General features: G+C 45.5%; 1 protein-coding gene across 2 annotated transcripts in view; it reads right to left on the bottom strand.

The window, feature by feature from the left end:
- SUZ12 (SUZ12 polycomb repressive complex 2 subunit) overlaps positions 1-19207 on the bottom strand; it is a 309933-nt gene that overhangs the window by 159511 nt on the left and 131215 nt on the right. The window contains exons 6-8 of one of the 2 annotated variants that reach the window (XM_029600710.1): positions 6734-6819; positions 3818-3910; positions 2512-2743 (exon numbers count right to left, since the gene is read on the bottom strand). In XM_029600710.1, the coding sequence (XP_029456570.1) occupies positions 2512-2743; positions 3818-3910; positions 6734-6819 (411 nt within the window). The remainder of the gene's footprint in view (positions 1-2511; positions 2744-3817; positions 3911-6733; positions 6820-19207) is intronic. The other variant, XM_029600711.1, reaches the window with a different exon arrangement.

Here is a 19207-nt window from a genome sequence, read left to right as displayed (position 1 = left end):
TGTAATTTTGCACATCTATTTTCCCAGCTTCTCATCTTTTCCAGATATTGCTGCTTATCTTCCTTGTTCTGCAATCTCCTATAGCTTGTGAAATCTATATCCCTCAAGACTTACCTTGTCAGCCACTTCTTTAGAAAGCCACATTGACCTGTGTGTCTATTTACTTTTCTAACAATACCTCCTTTAAGTTTTGACCACTGCACTTTTACTTAACTTGCTTAACCCATCCAGTTAATACTTCCTTGGAGGAATTCCATCTTTAAAAAAAAAGTCCAGGACCCTTGCCTTTGAATGAACCACCAGTGTGTGTGCTATAATACTATACCATACTATTCTGTGATCATTGGATCACAGGTGATCCCCCAAGGACATCACAGTCCCTATTTGTAAGCACTAGGTCCAGTATCATCCCCCTCATGTCTGTGGTATTACCAGAAGTAATGGAAAATAGAGAGGTGACATTTCCAACTTTGGGCAAATGCAACTGTGACCATCGACCAGTCATCCTTGAAATTACTGAAGAACTTCTATAGCTTTTGTGCTGTAGGCAGATGCTATTGGGTTCATGATTGGGATGCCCACCAGGCTTGAAAATCTCAGTCAAATTATTTCCCATGGCGACAACTGCTCTGCTCAGTCAGTGAGCCTGCAAATTCAGATGTCCAACAAGGCAAAATGCTGATAAGTTGACTAGTTTGTTCTGCCAACATCAACACCTTCTGGATCAAACCAGCATTACTTGTGCCGTATTCTTTGTTCAAATAGCTTAAACTATCACTGCATCATCTGAACCAATTCTCTCATACCTGTGCTAAAATCTTATCTTGAAAAGCTTTCGAGACCAAAATACACCAGTCCTCACTTCCAGGACATTCATGTGTAATGACTTGGCAGGAACAAAGTACCTGGGCAGAAGGGTGGTTTCTCTCCATCTGTCAACCCTGTGCACTCCCTGTGGCATAAACTGGCTCTTGATTTTGATTAGATTCAAGCTGATCATTCACTAAAGCAAAGAACCTATAATCTCATAGTTAAGACTCCATGAACCTGTAGGTATGATCAGGCCTCCCTTACACAACCTCATCTATGAAACCATCTCATATGGTAGATGCCATCAATCTTAGAATCCATAAACAGACTGAACTTCCAGCACATCAAGTGCATCCATCTTTGACATATATGTTATGTTGCACACAAGCTTGCAAATCCATTACAAATATCCCATACAGAGGAATGTGGGCTTGATTTCTGGCTCAGGTCTCTGTGGAGGCAGCATTCATAGCCCGAAGTTGAGAAGAGGAGGAATCAGTCACCACATAACAGTGACATTTAGTGGCCAGATTAAGGGTTGCAGAGTACTGGAGGGTGCCCTGGTGCATAGCTTTTGGCCCAAGATGTGTCACTGCAATGACTGGACTTAGTAAGCTGCGAGAGGATATAAAATAGGAGAAAAATCCTCATATAATTGTGAATGAAAGTTCATGGTATTATATCCTAGCCCTGGTTCCAACTGAGCTGGTGTTCAGAAAAACCACTTTACAAGAGATGCTGAAGACCCCTTTGAGAACAGTAGATCAGGTAGGAAAGACACTGGAGGAAGCAGCAGGACGAAGTGCTACTATGAAAATTCTGGTTTGAATCTGGTCTCAATTATGTTTCTTGCATAACTGGTAAGTAGTGTAACAAAGTTAAAATACTTATTAGGCAGAAAAGTTAACTAAATTAGTTAGTCAAATCAATTACTGGCACCAAAAGAAAGGACTAATTTTTGTTTAGTCCATCTGGTTTTTACATTTCACAAACTGGTGAGAGATGTTGGGTGTACAGTGTTTAAGGCTAAATATATTATACTAACTGTTAGGGTGAAGGTCAGAGGGCTCTTAGATGAGAAGGACCAACTCTGTTATATCTAATTGGTTTAATAATCCAAACAAGTAATGTTATTTAAGGGTTGACTGCTGTGCCTTTTTATGCCAAGAATATGACAGTAAATGAACCCTATAATCATTTATCAAAAAAGGCTGACTTTAGAAATTGTTCTAACATTCAATCTTTTCTTTTCCTCCTATTCTCTGCAAAACCACCCCCACACACACACACACACACACACACACACACACACACACACACACACTTGCAGACAACCTGCTTTGGTAGCTCAAGTTACTGCTCTCTCTTAGGTACACCCCAGCACTGCCGGATAGTTGGCACTGGTTGCCATAATAGTGCCAGCCACCATCCATCCCTCCCTATACTGAGTGTGATACCATGGCAAATATCCAGGCACAAGCAGTCTGAGATGGGCTCAGTGCTTAGATTCTACAAGTCACAACGCTTATAACTGATTCTAATAATTTGGCAACAGTTTGAACTGTGTTTGTAATTACAGGCTTCATTTACAGTATGATTCTTTAATAAATCCCTGTAGTCCTTTAAAACTTGCTCAAATTAGAGTGACTAACCTAATAAATACAAAAATAAAAAAGGAAGAGGGTCTCAAGTATCAATTACCAATGTTTTCATTTGTTTCTCCATTGATCAGTCCATTAAATTCTCTTCTTCCAGAACGAGTCACTCTGAATAGCAATGAATAGGATTTCACCATATGACTGTTGCTGGGTTCAAATTCATTACTGGAAACTGCAAGTGATGGGAAGCTTCCTGGTTTTGTTGGGTTGAGGTCTGGATTTAAAGGCACCTGCTTTTTACCTGTGGGAACCTGCCTTATCGGGCAACTGACATCCTAGAGGATGAAAAGAGCAAACAATATTTTATAGTTCCTATGTAATCAACGTACACATTTAAAATATGTCCACATTTGAATTTCCTAAGTCTAAGTTTGCATCTTATTTTAAAGCATCACCATCACCATCATAAAAGCAAAAAAACATTTTTACTACACCAAGACTATGAAAAGAAAAGTACATCACTGATTACTACTATTTTCTTCATACTGGAAAGCAAAAAGGATAAAACTGAGTTGGTAATAGAAATATTGCTGTACACCAGATCAGAAACATGAATAGAATAATGCAATACAATTAATTGAGGCGGAGTAAAATATATTTGTGAAGGAAATAAGGCCCAAGGAATAGTGAATCTGGCTTGGGTCCATTTTCAACTGCAAGAAGTGACTAACAAGGGAAATAGTAACAAGGTGGAGCAGCTCAAGAATAGGGAAAAACTGGGAGGTAAGATCAATTGCACTACTCCTAGATTTAAAAAAAAAAAACAAAAAACCCACTAAACAAAGGGAAGGGGAGACAATACAATGTACAATGGCAGCTCTGAATACTAATGAAAAATTCTACTGCACAACTATGTGTAACAAATGCAGCCATTCATTATACAGATAAGAAAAAGCAAATTAGGTATTTAAGTCAATTATGCATGTCAAAAGATAAAAGCAAAAATAAAAGTCCAAAAGGTGTATGAAGAAAACACAGCAAAGATGATGTACAAACTACTGTAAGAGGTGCAGACTGCCAGGCAGAAAAATAGGTTGTTCAGGGATACAAGTGGGAAGATAGTAATTTAATCCACAGATCATAGATGTATTACAAAAGGCTCTGGAAGAGATTACGCACTATTAGAAATATACTGAGAGGGCGAGAAGATGGGTTGCTTCCCGGATAAAGCACTGCCTTACAACCAGCTTGAACATTCTAACTGAAATTAAATTTGGTGATTCTAAGTCAGTCCTCCATTAACAGGAGTCTAAATTGCAAAATTACAACACATGATCTGGCACAGTTCTCAGTCTCTACTCAAGAAAGGCTCAGTAATGAGCTGGTATAGAGACTGAACTACTTCTCACCCCTAGAGAGGGTGGTCCCTCCAGGTCAGGGTTGAAGTCATTACCGGGGCAGCGTGGGGAAGCTCGCACTGCAACTGACTGACTGTACCTGGCCTGTGGATTTAAAAACAAAACACGACTTCAGTTTCTATTGATGCCTGCCCCTTTTTCCTTAAGCAGCACAGTCACAATTTTTTTTTAAATTATATATACTAAGCAAAACCCCCATGAGCCCTATTTACTTAGAAATCAATCCAGACAATCATTTTTAGTCACTTAAGAATTTTTTATTTTTTTTTATATAAAACAAAGAGGCATGGGATTGGCCTCAGATTGTTCAAGCAAACCTAAATTGACCAAAGAATCCACTGTGACTAAAAATATATGGAGCAGGTTCTAAAGGATTTTTGCTATAAGGGGGCCCTTCTTATGGAATAGGACCCCACTGAATTAAAATAAAATAGGGCTTAAAACAATAAAAGATTTGGTGTATGCAGTTATTCTTTTCCAAGATAAAATACATACAAAAGGTTAATGCTGGTTGATTTCAGGATTTTATTTAAATAAGGAAATTTGTTTCCATATTCACTGAAAAAATATCTTCCTGAAAGCATTTCACTACACCTCCAGTTTAAAGACCAGATTTGTTAGATTAGTCAACTCCTAATCTACTGTTGGTTTAAAATTTTGCCACTGAACCAAACACTCTTCAAAACAAGTTTTGAGTTGGAAAAGCTAACAATCCTTTAATCAGAAACAGGGAACTACTATGTTACTGTTAAGAATGCTTTAAAAGCTAGCAAGAAAAAAAAAATCAAACTCTTTGTCAAAATGACAAGAGTTCTTTGAACACTTGAAAAATATATTCAATATTAAAAATTAGTAGGCTAAAAGATATCATTCCTCTCAGCTGGTTTGCAGACAGAACATCTATGCTTGGGTAGTGCTCACAGCCATTCCAAAATCAGGTTCTGAACAGACTGGGCTGAGCCTCAAAACTGTACTCCCACAAGCCATAAAAGATGTCAGAAGGCAGGTTAACAGCATTGGTGATAAATGTTTAAATGTACAGAAGACACCACCATAATTTACTGCTCCCTACTTTCAGAGAAATTTTTATGTGATGTGTTAGTTAATATTAAGTAAACATAGCTTCTGATTTAAAGCTTGCCTTTGTTGTAGTTTTGACCTTTAACCCCAATTTCAAAAGAATCAAAGGAATACAATTCCAGAACTTTTAAAAACACAAAAAATAAAATCCCTTAGTTTTGTTGGGTTTTGAAGAAATGCTACAGCTGTCCACTTTAAGGGCAATTTACAGTCTGCAAAAAAAGTAATGCCAGCAGCATAACTAATTCTCCCTACCAGAATGATAAATACCTAACTGATCTCTATATCACTGCTCTTCTAAGAGTTACAACAAATTTCATTTTCATTTTAACAGTTACACTTTCCTTCATAAAATATAAACCCAAAGCAGTTTTGATCAAATAATACATATAATCAACTTACATCATTCTATATTACCTACATCATTTTGAGTAGACTGCATAGCAGTCTATGCTCCCTGGGTCTCCCCTTTACCTACTGTTTTAAAGGTAAAAAGGAGGCCAAGTTACAGCAGAGGATGCTTTAAGATAAAGAATACAAATGTCACTTGTTTTAGAAGGTATTACAAGAAAACTAAGAGCTAGACAAAAGATACTTTACTATGCAAACAGATGCTTGCAGAGGAAAGCTTCTTGGATTACAAGTGTGGTATATTTAGGAAATGTTAAAGGGTCTTTTTGTACATCATATGATAGCAATAAACCTCATTCTTAGGCCAGTGAATATTAACTATGACCAACATTTCAAATTTTCTGGGTGAGCTGTTAGTACTTGCTTTGTACTAAAGTTAGCTGTGGCTCATCATAGGGCACTTTCCTCAGCACCAAAAACTGGAAACTGCCACTTTCTGGTAATCGCGGTCATGTTTACGGGTTTAGCAAAATTAAGGCAAAAAACACAAAGAACGCAGATTAACTTGTCTGCACCATTTTTTTTAAACGGCATCTCACTTGTCTAAAGATTTAATTCTGCAATTTCTGGAAGAGAAAAATCCACTATAAAACTGCGCAGGCCAAAACACGTGCAAAGAACACTCATGGACCTTTACCCATTTCAGGTTAAAATTGAAGGTTTCCATAAAGAAACTGCATTCATTTTTGCATACAGTTTTGTTTACACAATATTTTTTCTTGCCTGAAGCTGCAGAAAACTAAATGCTTAAGAGGAAAATGCACTACTGCAAAAGTGTGCAAGTAAACAGATTTGTACTGGTTTTTCCCCATCCTGAATTCGGCCCTTTATTTTCTGTGCCTTCATATAATATACACTATAGAATAAATAGAACTGCTACTTCTGTAATCATCCTTATTACACCTTCCCTTTACCACTATATCTGGTTTTGTACCAACATTAAAATATTGCCAGAGGCAAGGACCTCAGTCCCAAAATCATGCATCTGAAAATATTTGTGATCCTAGAAATGTGATACATCTGGGAAACTTTTGTTTTCTTTAAATAAGTTTTAGTTTTGAAAGGACTAACAGTATATCCCTCTTCTTCTTCATAAAGTTTTAGACTTAGCATTAGACGCAATGGAATCCACATAACTAGCAGCCATGAGAATAAGGCAACTGCATGATCACTAGAAAATCTTAAGATAAATTGGAAAACAGGAAAAAATCAAAATGTACCATTACTTCCTCTCTCAAAATTCTGTTTGGAATTTTTTCTAGGAGAGCCACCCTTAGTAAAGTCTTAGAAGGCAATACCAATTTCTTGTTTCAAATATACTTCCACTTCTTTGAAAAAGATGCCAATTAAACCTTACATGTCAAAAATGTATTTTATGCTAGATATTATATTATGAAAGCATATACTGTAGGTTACCTTTCGTTTCTTGTGGCAGACTTTTACAAGGAGCACTTCCAACGTTACAGAATTTTGTTCATTCTCAGAGTTTTGAGATGGTTTATCTAAAACAAAAAATGCAAAACAAAATTTCCAGCATTAGCAAAATAGTTTCACCATCTAGTTTTACTGAAAATTTCACAAATTACTTTAAGAAAGATTAAGTTCATACATCATAGTGAAGGAGTGGACAACTTTCAAAACCTATTACTGAAGTCAATTATTTGTTAAAATTGTGTTTATTATGAGTTTTTGGATGATTTTTGTTGAGAATGTACAGTTTCAGATGGCCTAAGTCAGATGTGGTCTATAAATGTTTTAAGTGAAATACAAAGGTAAAATTACTTCTTACCTGATAATTTCTTTTCCTTCAATACAGACCAGTCCAAATGGGTTATGCACACCAACCAGCAGATGGAGAGATTAACAGACTTGTGGATGTCACCCCTTATATACCTCTGTACCTACACCATCCTGCCAGTATTCCTGTAACAAACTAATCATGGACAATCTCAAAACCAATAACCAAGCCAAACTACAATTCTAAGTTGTATTCTTTTTTTTTTTTTTTTTTTATTAATCAACGGATTTCCAGAACAAGGAAGCAGAAATGAATTAAATTCCCAACAGTAAAAAATTAACTCATCTACAGGGAGGTATAGACATCCATTATGTATCCCATTGCTGCTTCCCAGCATTCAAATATAAACCCCAGAAAGCCAAAGAATGTTGAGATTACTACCTGATAATCTCCTTTTCCTTAGTGTAGACAGATGGACTCAGAACAAATGGGATAGTATCCGCGTGCTAGCAGTTGGAGACGGATCTGACGTCAGCACGGGGGTGTATATATCCCCACAGGAAGCGTAGCTATTCAGTAATCTTCCTTGCAAAAGCTGTTATAGATGTGTGTACTGACGCTCAGTGAAAAGTGAAACAGGATTCCCCTGACCGATTGATAGTAGCTGGAGACCGCCAGCATTCCCAACCGGAAGGCGTGGACACCTGGTAGAGTGTACGCTCTTATGGAAACAGATGACATGGCTTACCTTGAATCGGTGAAACCCATGTACGCAGGCAGCTGGGCGGGATGCTGAGTCCATCTGTCTACACTAAGGAAAAGGAGATTATCAGGTAGTAATCTCAACATTACCTGGCGTGTAGCCAGATGGACTCAGAACAAATGGGACGTACCAAAGCTTTACTCCCAGCCTGGGCGGGAGGCTGCCTGAGGCCCATGTAGTACCGCCCTCGCAAAAGCTGAGTCCTCCCTGGCCTGGACATCTAGACGGTAGAACCTGGAGAAGGTATGGAGGGAGGACCACGTCGCCGCTTTACAGATTTCCGCAGGCGATAGCATCCTGGATTCTGCCCAAGATGCCGCTTGTGCTCTGGTAGAATGAGCCTTGACCTCTAGATGCGGAGACTTCCCAGTCTCTACGTACGCTGCTCTGACAACTTCTTTAATCCAGCGGGCGATGGTGGGCCGCGAGGCCGCTTCACCTTGCTTCTTCCCGCTGTGCAGGACGAACAGATGGTCCATCTTTCGTAGGTCTTGTGTAAGTTCCAAATATCTGGGCAGCAGCCTGCCAATGTCGACATGGCGTAATAAACGCCCTTCTTCAGATTTCTTCAGACCCGCCGTGGTAGGCAAGGATATGGTTTGATTAAGATGAAACTGTGACACCACCTTAGGCAAAAAGGAGGGAACCGTACGAAGATGGATAGCCTCTGGAGTGATTCTGAGAAAGGGATCACGGCAGGACAATGCTTGTAGCTCTGAGATGCGGCGGGCTGAACATACAGCCAGCAAGAACACCATCTTCAAGGTTAGAGAACGAAGAGACAGGCCCCGAAGGGGTCTGAAGGTGGATCCGGCGAGGAAATCCAAAACAAGGTTGAGGTTCCACAAAGGCACAGGCCACTTCAGTGGCGGACGAATATGCTTGACTCCTTGCAGGAAGCGAGAAACATCTGGGTGCTTGGCAATGGTCTTGCCATCCCTCCTGGGACCATAGCAAGACAGCGCAGCCACCTGAACCTTGATGGAGCTGAGGGACAGACCCTTCTGAAGTCCTTCCTGCAGGAAATCCAACACAATAGGGATTGTAGGTGCATGTGGATTGGTGCCGTGAGTGTCACACCATGCTTCAAATACTCTCCAGATCCGGATGTATGTGAGGGATGTGGAAAACTTGCGAGCTCGGAGGAGGGTATCAATCACGGGCTCCGAGTAACCCCTCTTCTTCAATCGAGCCCTCTCAAGGGCCATACCGTAAGAGAGAATTGAGCCGGATCCTCGTGAAGAATGGGACCTTGATGTAGGTGGTCCCGGAGAAGCGGCAGGGGAAGGGGCTCCCCTGCCAGCAGTCTTCTCATGTCCGCGTACCAGGGTCTTCTTGGCCAGTCTGGCGCCACTAGAAGAACTAGGCCCCGGTGTCTCTGAATCTTGCGGATGACAGCGCCTAGCAGAGGCCACGGAGGAAAGGCGTACAGTAGAGTCCCTGGAGGCCATGGCTGAACCAGGGCATCGATTCCATGTGAGAACGGGTCGCGCTTGCGGCTGAAGTATCTGGGTACTTGAGCGTTGGACTTGTCCGCCAGTAAATCCATGTCCGGAATCCCCCAATGATCCACAATCATCTGGAAGGCCGTGGGTGAGAGCTGCCACTCTCCCGGATTTAGGCTTTCTCTGCTGAGGAAATCTGCTGTGGTATTGTCCTTCCCGGCAATGTGGACGGCGGAGATGTCCTGAAGAGTCACCTCTGCCCAAGTCATCAGAGGGGCGATCTCCCGAGATACCTGTCTGCTTCTGGTTCCGTCCTGACGGATGATGTATGCCACCGTGGTGGCGTTGTCGGACATCACTCTGACTGCTCTGTTCTTCAGTCTGTGAGCAAATTGAAGGCATGCCAATCGGACTGCCCGGGCCTCTAGACGGTTGATGTTCCATGCTGACTCTTCTCTGTTCCACCGCCCTTGTGCGGTGAGTTCTTCGCAGTGTGCTCCCCAGCCGCTCAGGCTGGCATCTGTGGTGAGCAAGATCCACGGGGGTGAGGACATCTTCGACCCCCTGCTCATGTGGTTGGACTGCAACCACCGCCGCAACTGGGTCCACACTCTGGCTGGTAGAGGTAGGTGCGTGGAGTAGTTCCGTAGACGGGGGCTCCAGCGAGAGAGCAGGGCGTGTTGTAGAGGTCTCATATGGGCCCTCGCCCAAGGTACCACTTCCAGGGTGGATGCCATGAGACCAAGAACCTGCAGATAATCCCAGGCTGTGGGCCGACTGGCTCTCATCAAATACTGGATATGCTACTGAAGTTTCAACTTTCTCTTGGTTGTGAGACTAACTGTCTGCCCGGGTGTCGAACTGTACTCCCAGGTATTCCAGTGACTGGGAAGGCTGTAGGCAGCTCTTGCTGAGGTAGATTACCCAGCCCAAGCTTTCCAGAAGGGCTATCACTCTGTCGGTTGTCCGAAGGCTCTCCTCTCGTGATTTCGCCCTGATCAGCCAGTCGTCTAGGTAGGGATGGACCAGTATTCCTTCCCGCCTGAGTGCCGCCGCTACCACTACTACCACCTTGGTGAATGTCCGTGGTGACGTTGCCAACCCGAAGGGCAGAGCCCGAAACTGGAAGTGGCGGCCGAGAACCTTGAAGCGTAGGTAGCGCTGATGATCCGGATGGATCGGGATATGCAGGTATGCCTCTGACAGGTCCAATGCCGTGAGGAATTCTCCTGGCTGTACTGCGGCCTTGACGGAGCGTAGAGTTTCCATGCGATACCTCGGTACCCGTAAGTATTGATTGACGGACTTGGGTACCATGAAATAAATGGAATAATGTCCAGAATTCACTTCCAGGCAGGTACTGGGATGATGGCCTTTAAGGACAGGAGCCTCGCCAGGGTAGCTTCCAATGCTGCCTTCTTGTGTATGGGACATGAAGATTCCACAAACTTGTCCGGAGGGAGATGATGAAAGTCCAGAAAATATCCCTCCCGGATAACGGGGAGGACCCACTGGTCTGATGTAATCTCGACCCATCTGGGGTAGAAGAGGGTTAACCTGCCCCCTTATGGCTCCGTCCCCCAGACGAATCGGCGGATTCTCATTGGGAGGCGCGGCCGGGCCTCGAGCCCGGGCCCGCTCCCCTCTTGCGCTGCTTGGTCCGAAAGGACTGATTCCTGGCCGGAGGACGTGGTGCCTGGTAGCGACCCCTGTAAGGAACGAAACGCTGGGAACTCCTGCCCCTGGAGGGCCTTGGAAAGGCGCTCTGGCCCCTTCTTGAACCGATCTTCCGGCAATCTGGGTACTGGAGAGGCACCCCATGCACTGGCCAGTTTATCAAGGTCGCTGCCAAATAGAAAAGAGCCCTTGAAGGGCAATCTGGTGAGGCGTGTCTTAGAAGGCGCATCAGCTGACCATCGTCGGATCCAGAGCTGCCTCCTGGCAGCTACGGAGGATGAAATCCCTTTAGCTGTTGTCCGGACCAGGTCAGATGCCGCATCTGTAAGGAACGAAAGAGCAGATTCCATGTCCGCCGCTGGAGCGTTGTTTCTAACCTGTGACAAACAGGCACGCGTCACCACTGTGCAGCAGGTGGCGATCTGCAAAGATAAAGCTGCCACCTCAAAGGCCTGTCTCAGAATGGCGTCCAGTCGCCGGTCATGAGGCTCCCTGAGGGCCGTCCCCCCTTCAACTGGAATGGTAGTGCGCTTGACCACAGCGCTAATCAAGGCGTCCACCTGAGGGCACGCCAGCAGGTCCTGGATAGCCGGTGCCAATGGGTACATGCTCTTCAGAGCCCGACCCCCTTTGAAGGCAGCCGCTGGTGCCGCCCATTCTAAATCGATCAGTTGTTGCGCCGCTTGTAAGAATGGAAAATGGCGGGCTGTAGGACGAAGACCTTCCAGCAGGGGGTTCTGCGCGGAGGGTACCGAAGCGCTGGGACCTGTAATATCCAATTCTGCCACTGAGACACCAGGTCGGAGAGATCCTCTTTAGGGAAGAACCGCCTCATGGTTCTATATGGCTCAGCCCTGGAGGAAGGTCCCCCTCATCCTGGAGTTCGGACTCGTCCTGTGAGACCTCCTGGTCGGACTGATCCGGACTGTCCATCGGTGGGAAGTCCTGCTTGCGATAAGGTCGTGAGGGTCCAGGAACCGGATCCGCAGGAGCCGCCACCGCAGCAGCAGGTGCAGCAGCCGCCGCAGGCGCAGCCACCGCAGGAACCACAGGGCCTGGACGGGAAGCCGTTTGCATCTGTACGAAGGCATGAATCCCCTTAAAGAGATCCACCCAGGAGATTGAAGCAGCCTCTAATCGCCGGGGTACAAGCTCCCCCGGGATTCCAGATTGGTCGAGACTGCCCCCTAACTCCGGGGTAGCCCCTGGGGAACTGTCCACAAATCGTGGCTGAGACCGGTCCTGGCCCGAGGGTCGCACGGTCCCCTCACATTGGGCACACAGAGAATCTGGCTCATCACTGCGTGTGGCCCGAAGTTGGCATGCAGAGCAGAGGCCAAGGGCTGCAATGCCTGAAGCAGGCGGCGCCGTCGCTGAAGACTCTGCAGTGTTCTGATCCATTGAACAATATGCGCTTAATACAACAGGCGCTCAATAATAATATGCGGCAGCAATAGGCGCTGAATACAACAGGTGCTCAATAATAACATGCGGCAGCAATAGGCGCTTAACACAACAGGCGCTCAATAATAACATGCGGCAGCAATAGGTGCGTAATACAACCGGCGCTCATGTGCACAGCAATAGGCGGCCAAGAAACCAGCTCAATGGCATGCAATAGGCACTCCTGCAATATGCAGGTAGCAATATACACTCAATGGCCTTCAATAGGCTTTCAGCAATAAGTGGTCAGCACTATACGCACAATTGGTATTCAATAGGCTTTCAGCAATAAGCGGTCAGCAATATACGCTCAATTTTCAGTCAATAGGCTTTTAGCAATAAGCGGTCAGCAATATACGCTCCATTGGCATTCAATAGGCTTTCAGCAATAAGCGGTCAGCAATATACGCTCAATTTGCATTCAATAGGCTTTCAGCAATAAGCGGTCAGCAATATACGCTCAATTTGTATTCAATAGGCTTTCAGCAATAAGCGGTCAGCAATATACGCTCAATTTGCAGTCAATAGGCTTTCAGCAATAAGCGGTCAGCAATATACGCTCAATTGGCATTCAATAGGCTTTCAGCAATAAGCGGTCAGCAATATACACTCAAATTGCATTCAACAGGCTCTCAGCAATATGCGGCTAGCGATATACGCTCAGTGGCATTCAATAGGCGCCCAGCAATTCACCGAAACAAAGCCATATACGCCCAAGGAGGAAGAAAGCCGCACCTATTATGGGCGCGGAGTACCTGAGCAAGGCCCCACAATGGCGTCCTCCACAGCGTGCCACGCCGCCGATCCTCTGCGCTTCGGAGACCCGTCGGAAGAGATGTACTCCTTACCAGCTTCGGCGCTTCCCGGCTGGAACACAGGCGGTCTCCGGCTGCGGGGGAAGAGACCACCTCACCGCCGCAATTGAGGATATGCACCCGCTACCTCGTCCACGCCGGGACCGATGGCCTCGTATGCCTCACCCGAACTCGCCCGGGGGCTGTGTCACTGCCACGCTTCGGCAGGACCGAGGACTTCCACCACCGGGGGAGCACGGCAATCACCCCGGGAGCTCAACTGGGGGAGGAACCCTTGGGTATCTACCGCAGGAGCACGGGGCTCTAAAGTCGAATAGACAGGAAACACAAAGTAGAATCTAGAACGATAAGAAAAGAGAAAAATTAAAGTAGTCTTGGAAAGCACGCTCAACTAGCGTGCAGGCACTCCAAACTGCTTTGGAGACGGAAATTACTGAATAGCTATGCTTCCTGTGGGGATATATACACCCCCGTGCTGACGTCAGATCCGTCTCCAACTGCTAACACGTGGATACTATCCCATTTGTTCTGAGTCCATCTGGCTACACGCCAGGAAATGTGAGAATTCTGAAGATACTGGCAGTAAAGGGAAGATCTTGAACTGGTCTGACTGTATTCAAGGAAAAGAAATCAGATAAGTAATGTCACCTCTCTCACCAAGGCAAAAAGAGGCTTATTCTCTAGCCAATGCTTAGAAAAAGTATGCAATGTCAACCAAGTTGCCACCTTACAGATCTCCAAAGGGGAAATCTACCGCAACTTCGCCCACAAAGCAGTCTATGTATGCCCTTGTGGAATAAGTCCATAGCTGCTTCAGCATGAGAATGCAGAATCCACAAAAAACTGCTGTAATCATCTCTAATCCAGTACAACACCGTAGTTCGAGAGGCGCTTCCATCTTTCTGCGTTCCACCATATAGCACACAGAAAAATCAGATCTTCTGAAGCCACTAGTGACCTTGAGATATCTTTAAAAATGCCTCATCTTCAATGGGCAAAGAAGTGCGTATTCTTCCAAATAGGCCTGTCTGCTAAACAGAGGCGAGGAAACTGATTTAAATTAAATTTCAAAACTACCTTTGGTAAAAAGGAGGGAACTGTATGAATCCAAACCCTTTCATAATCAACAAGAAAGGCTCTCTACATGAGCGTGCACGCAATTCAGATATTATCTGAGCTATTCAAATAGCAACTAGGAAGACAAGTTTTCAATGTAAATGTTAGCAAAACCTTAAGAAAAGCACATTATGATCCTGCCAAAAAGGATAAAACCTAAGTTCAGATCCCAAAGTAGAAACAGAATTCAAAATGGAGTTTTAGTATGCTTAACACCTCTTAGGAATCAAGACATCTGGATAAGACGACAGCAATCTTCCTTGGATATGATCTCTATAACAAAAACACACAGCTACTTGCATTAAGAGCCAAGCCCTTAGAGAGGTCTTCCTGCAAAAATTCCAGAATCAATGGAATTAGCACCTGCCCAGGGACACAATGCCCTGAGCACCAATCTTCAAAAACTCTCCAAATTCTTACATAAGCTAAGGAAATGTAGACACCTCTCCAGGGCCAAACCATTAGACAAAATCAATACCAGTTCCTTGTAAAACTTGGTACCCTGACAAAGTAATTCCTTGTGAGGCGAAGTCTTGAGTGGACTGCCGCACAGTAGGTGGCGATTCAAATACCACAGAAGGTTAGGCCAGTTTGGGGTAATCATCACCACCAGCCTTGGGTGTCCAGCAATCTTCTGAAGTAGTCTGACAATCATTGGCCAAGGAGGAAATATAGCATGTCTTTTGTTGGCCACTTCTGAACCAGAGCATTAATACCGGATGAACAAACAAGCATCTCTTTCAGCGGAAACATTTGCGCACCTTCGCATTCTGACTAGTTGCCATCAGATCCAGGTCTAGCCGACCACACCTGGTGACAATCTGATCAAAGGTTCTTTGAGAGAGAGGAACCATTCCAAGCCTGACATTACAACAGAGATAATCCACATGAACACGTGTGCCCACTATGTGAGACACCGACACGGCCTGCAAATTCATTTCCATCTAAGGGAGAAGCATGTTCTCCCTTAATTTATGTATGCCACAACAGTGGCGTTGTCAGACATTCCAACCACCCACCTCACTAACCGAGGGATGAATTCAAGAATAGCCAGCTGTACCACCCTGGCTTCCAAGCAGTTGATAGACCAGCTAACTTCCTCGGGGGTCCATTGTCCCTGAACAAATGGCTGACAATGTGCTCCCTCTGCCCGACAGACTAGATAGAATCCAGCAACACTATGATCCAGACTGGTGTCACCAAATTTACTCCCCCTTTAAGTTGTTGCCATCCAGCCACCAATGTAAGCTCTGGCTCTGACTCCAGCAACAATAGTATCACTGAATAGTCCTGTACTGGGGATTCCACCTGAAAAGGGCCCCCCCCCCCTTTTTTTTTTTTTTTTTTTTTTTTAAATCTTTATTTTACACAAGAGGGTACAAAGGCAACAACAAACCTTTACCATAAGAAAAAAATCAGCAGAACCAGGGGTCACGATTTGAAGCTCCAGGGAGGAAGATTCAGAACCAATGTCAGGAAGTATTTCTTCACGGAGAGGGTGGTGGATGCCTGGAATGCCCTTCCGGAGGAAGTGGTGAAGACCAGAACTGTGAAGGACTTCAAAGGGGCGTGGGATAAACACTGTGGATCCATAAAGTCAAGAGGCCGCCAATGAAGAGTGGGTGACTCGCCAGAATGATGGCTACTGCCTGGAGACAATACCCTTATTCAATAAACATACACATGGTTACTGTGACTCCAACATCACTCTAAGCTTCAACAGCAAGAGGAAATGTGGAAAAAAGGATTTGCACTCACAAAGACGGGAGTAGCTGGCTTGTTACGGCGGTTACTACCCCAAACCAAATATCCAAATTACTACCTCCACCTTCCTCTATTCCTGATGCCTTTCAACTAGCTTGATCACTCCATTCTTATACTTCACTTTCAATGCATATCCAGCATAGTTCTCTGCTTCAACAGCAGGGGAAAAGAAAAACTGTTACTTCACACATCCAGCAGAGCTCTCTGCTTAAACGGCAGGGGAGAAGAAAAAAGGGTTCGCACTCACAAAGCGGGGAGTAGCTGGCTTGTTACGGCGGTTACTACCCCAAACCAAATGTGCCTGATACTTCACTTTCGATGCATATCCAGCATAGCTCTCTGCTTCAACGGCAGGGGAGAAGAAAAAAACTGATACCTCACGCATATCCAGCATAGCTCCCTGCTTCAACGGCAGGGGAGAAGATAAACAACCAATAAGGGCTGTATAACATAATCTGGGTAAAAACAAATAAGCATGGGTGTAGCTTGCTTATTGCGGTGGTTACTACCCCTACTACCTCTAACTAATCAAGCTAGATATTTCACTTGGATGCAGCTCCATCACCGCTCTCTACATTAATGGCGGGGGTGGAAGGGAATTAGAACCAAGAGCTAAGAGAAACAGATAAGTATGAGAGAAGAAATGAGGGAAGCTTGCTGGGCAGACTGGATGGGCCATTTGGTCTTCTTCTGCCGTCATTTCTATGTTTCTATGTTTCTACTATCTCCGAAATTTGCAGAGTTATGTATGGATGAAAAACTCGCAATAATGGAGAAATTACTTACCTGATAATTTCATTTTCCTTAGTGTAGACAGATTGACTCAGGACCAATGAGTATAGTGTGCTCCTGATAGCAGTTGGAGACTGAGTCAGATTTCAATCTGACGTCAGCACTACATATACCCGTGCATGAGGCTCTGTTCCTCAGTTTTCTCCTCTAAAAGCAATTATGGATATATGTGTTTTTGGATAATTTTGATTAATTTGGTTAAATTGATTAACTTGAAACTTGATTACTCTGATTGGATGATGAGGTTTCTAGCTGGAGACCGCTAGGGCATTCAACCGAGAAGCGCCGACACCTGGTAATATGGGTGTCTGAACTAGAAATAAGGGTTGGCTTACCCGTGCTTGTGTTGCACTCGGGGGTTGGGGGGGGGGTTCCCCCCAGGGCTTCTTGATTGTGAGGCAGCCAAGGGTGGGATGCTGAGTCCATCTGTCTACACTAAGGAAAATGAAATTATCAGGTAAGTAATTTCTCCATTTCCTAATGTGTAGCAGATGGACTCAGGACCAATGGGATGTACAAAAGCTACTCCCGAACCGGACGGGAGGCTGCCCATGGCCCATTTAGTACTGCATTTGCCGGGCGGGAGGCTGCCCATGGCCCATTTAGTACTGCATTTGCGAATGCTGTGTCCTCCTTGGCCTGAACATCCAGGCGACAGAATCTCGAGAAGGTGTGAATGGAGGAACACGTTGACGCCCGACATATCTCGGCGGGTGACAGCATCTTTGTTTCTGCCCAGGACACTGACTGGGCCCTTGTGGAATGGGCCTTGACTTGTACAGGTGGGGGGCTTGCCTGCCTCTATGGAGGCTGCGCCTTGATTACTTCTTTGATCCAGCGGACAATGGTTGCCCGTGAGGCCGCTTCCCCTTGCTTCTTCCCGCAGTGAAGAACGAACAGATGGTCCGTCTTTCGTACAGGTTCTGATCTTTCTAGGTATCAGACTAGGAGTCTGCCGAGGTTCAGGTGGCAAAGAAGGTGTGAGTCTTCTGAGTCCTTATGCTCGTCTGGAGATGGCAGCGAGATGGTTTGGTTTAGATGGAAGTGAGAAACCTCCTTTGGCAGGAAGGAGGGTACACGGATCCCGGCGTGAATCTGAGGAACGGCTCCCGGCATGATAGTGCTTGAAATTCGGAGATTTGACGGGCTGAGCATATTGCCACAAGGAACGCCATCTTCAAGGTCAGGAGCCGTAGGGACAGACAGCGAGAGTTGGTCTGAACGAGGCTCCCGCTAGAAAATCTAATACTAGATTGAGATTCTATAGGGGTATCAGCCACTTTAGAGGTGGTCGCATGTGCTTGACCCCTTTTAAGAAGCGGGAGATTTCTGGGTGGACCGCTAGGCTGCTGCCATCCACTCTGGGTCTAAAGCTGGCCAGGGCGGCCAGTTGTACCTTGATGGAGTTGAGACAACACTTTGCTCACGCAGTCCTGCAGAAATTCCAGGATCATGGGGATTTTGACTGTCCATGGAAGGATGTCGCGGTCCTCGCACCAGGCTTCGAATATTCTCCATACTCGTATATATCTTAAGGAGGTGGAGAACTTGCGCGCTCGGAGCAGTGGGTCAATTACTACCCCTGAGTATCCACTCTTTTTCAGGCGAGACCACTCAATGGCCAGACCATAAGAGAATCGAGTGGGGTCTTCGTGGAGGATCAGTCCTTGCTGGAGCAGGTCCCTGTGTGGAGGTAGACAGAGGGTTCCCCGCCAGAAGTCTTCGCATTTTTGCGTACCATGGCCTTCTTGGCCAGTCCAGGGCCACTAGAAATACTAGCCCCTTGTGGTGTTCTATTTTGCAGATGATCCCGCCCAGTACTGGCCATGGGGGAAAGGCGTACAGCAGGTCTTCCTGTGGCCAGGTCTGGACGAGGGCATCAATTCCATGGGACTGTGGTTCTTGTCTGCGGCTGAAGAACTTGGGCGATGGACCGGGTTGCCAGAAGATTCATGGCTGGTGTTCCCCCAGCGGTTTACTATCAACTGGAAGGCTGTGGTCGACAGCATCCATTCCCCTGGGTCTAGACTCTCTGCTGAGGTAATCCGCAGTGACGCTGTCTTTTCCCACGATGAGGGCAGCTGAGATCCCTTGTAGGTTTGCTTCCGCCCACGCCATTAGGGGGTCTATTTCCAGGGACAGCTGTCGGCTTCTGGTTCCTCCCTGGCAGTTGATGTAGGCAACTGTTGTGGCGTTGTCCGACATGACTGACAGATTCGCCCCGGAGTCTGTGACTGAATCGAAGGCAGGCTAGTCTGACTGCCCGCGCTTCCAGTCAGTTGATGTTCCATCCCGATTCTTCCTTGTCCCATTGCCCCTGAGCCGTCAGTTCCTGAC

Source organism: Rhinatrema bivittatum, chromosome 4 (assembly GCF_901001135.1).
Source record: "Rhinatrema bivittatum chromosome 4, aRhiBiv1.1, whole genome shotgun sequence".
In the NCBI taxonomy this organism is placed as follows: domain Eukaryota; kingdom Metazoa; phylum Chordata; class Amphibia; order Gymnophiona; family Rhinatrematidae; genus Rhinatrema; species Rhinatrema bivittatum.
Note: the sequence above shows the minus strand (reverse complement) of the source record. Positions and strands in the feature narration are given on the sequence as shown.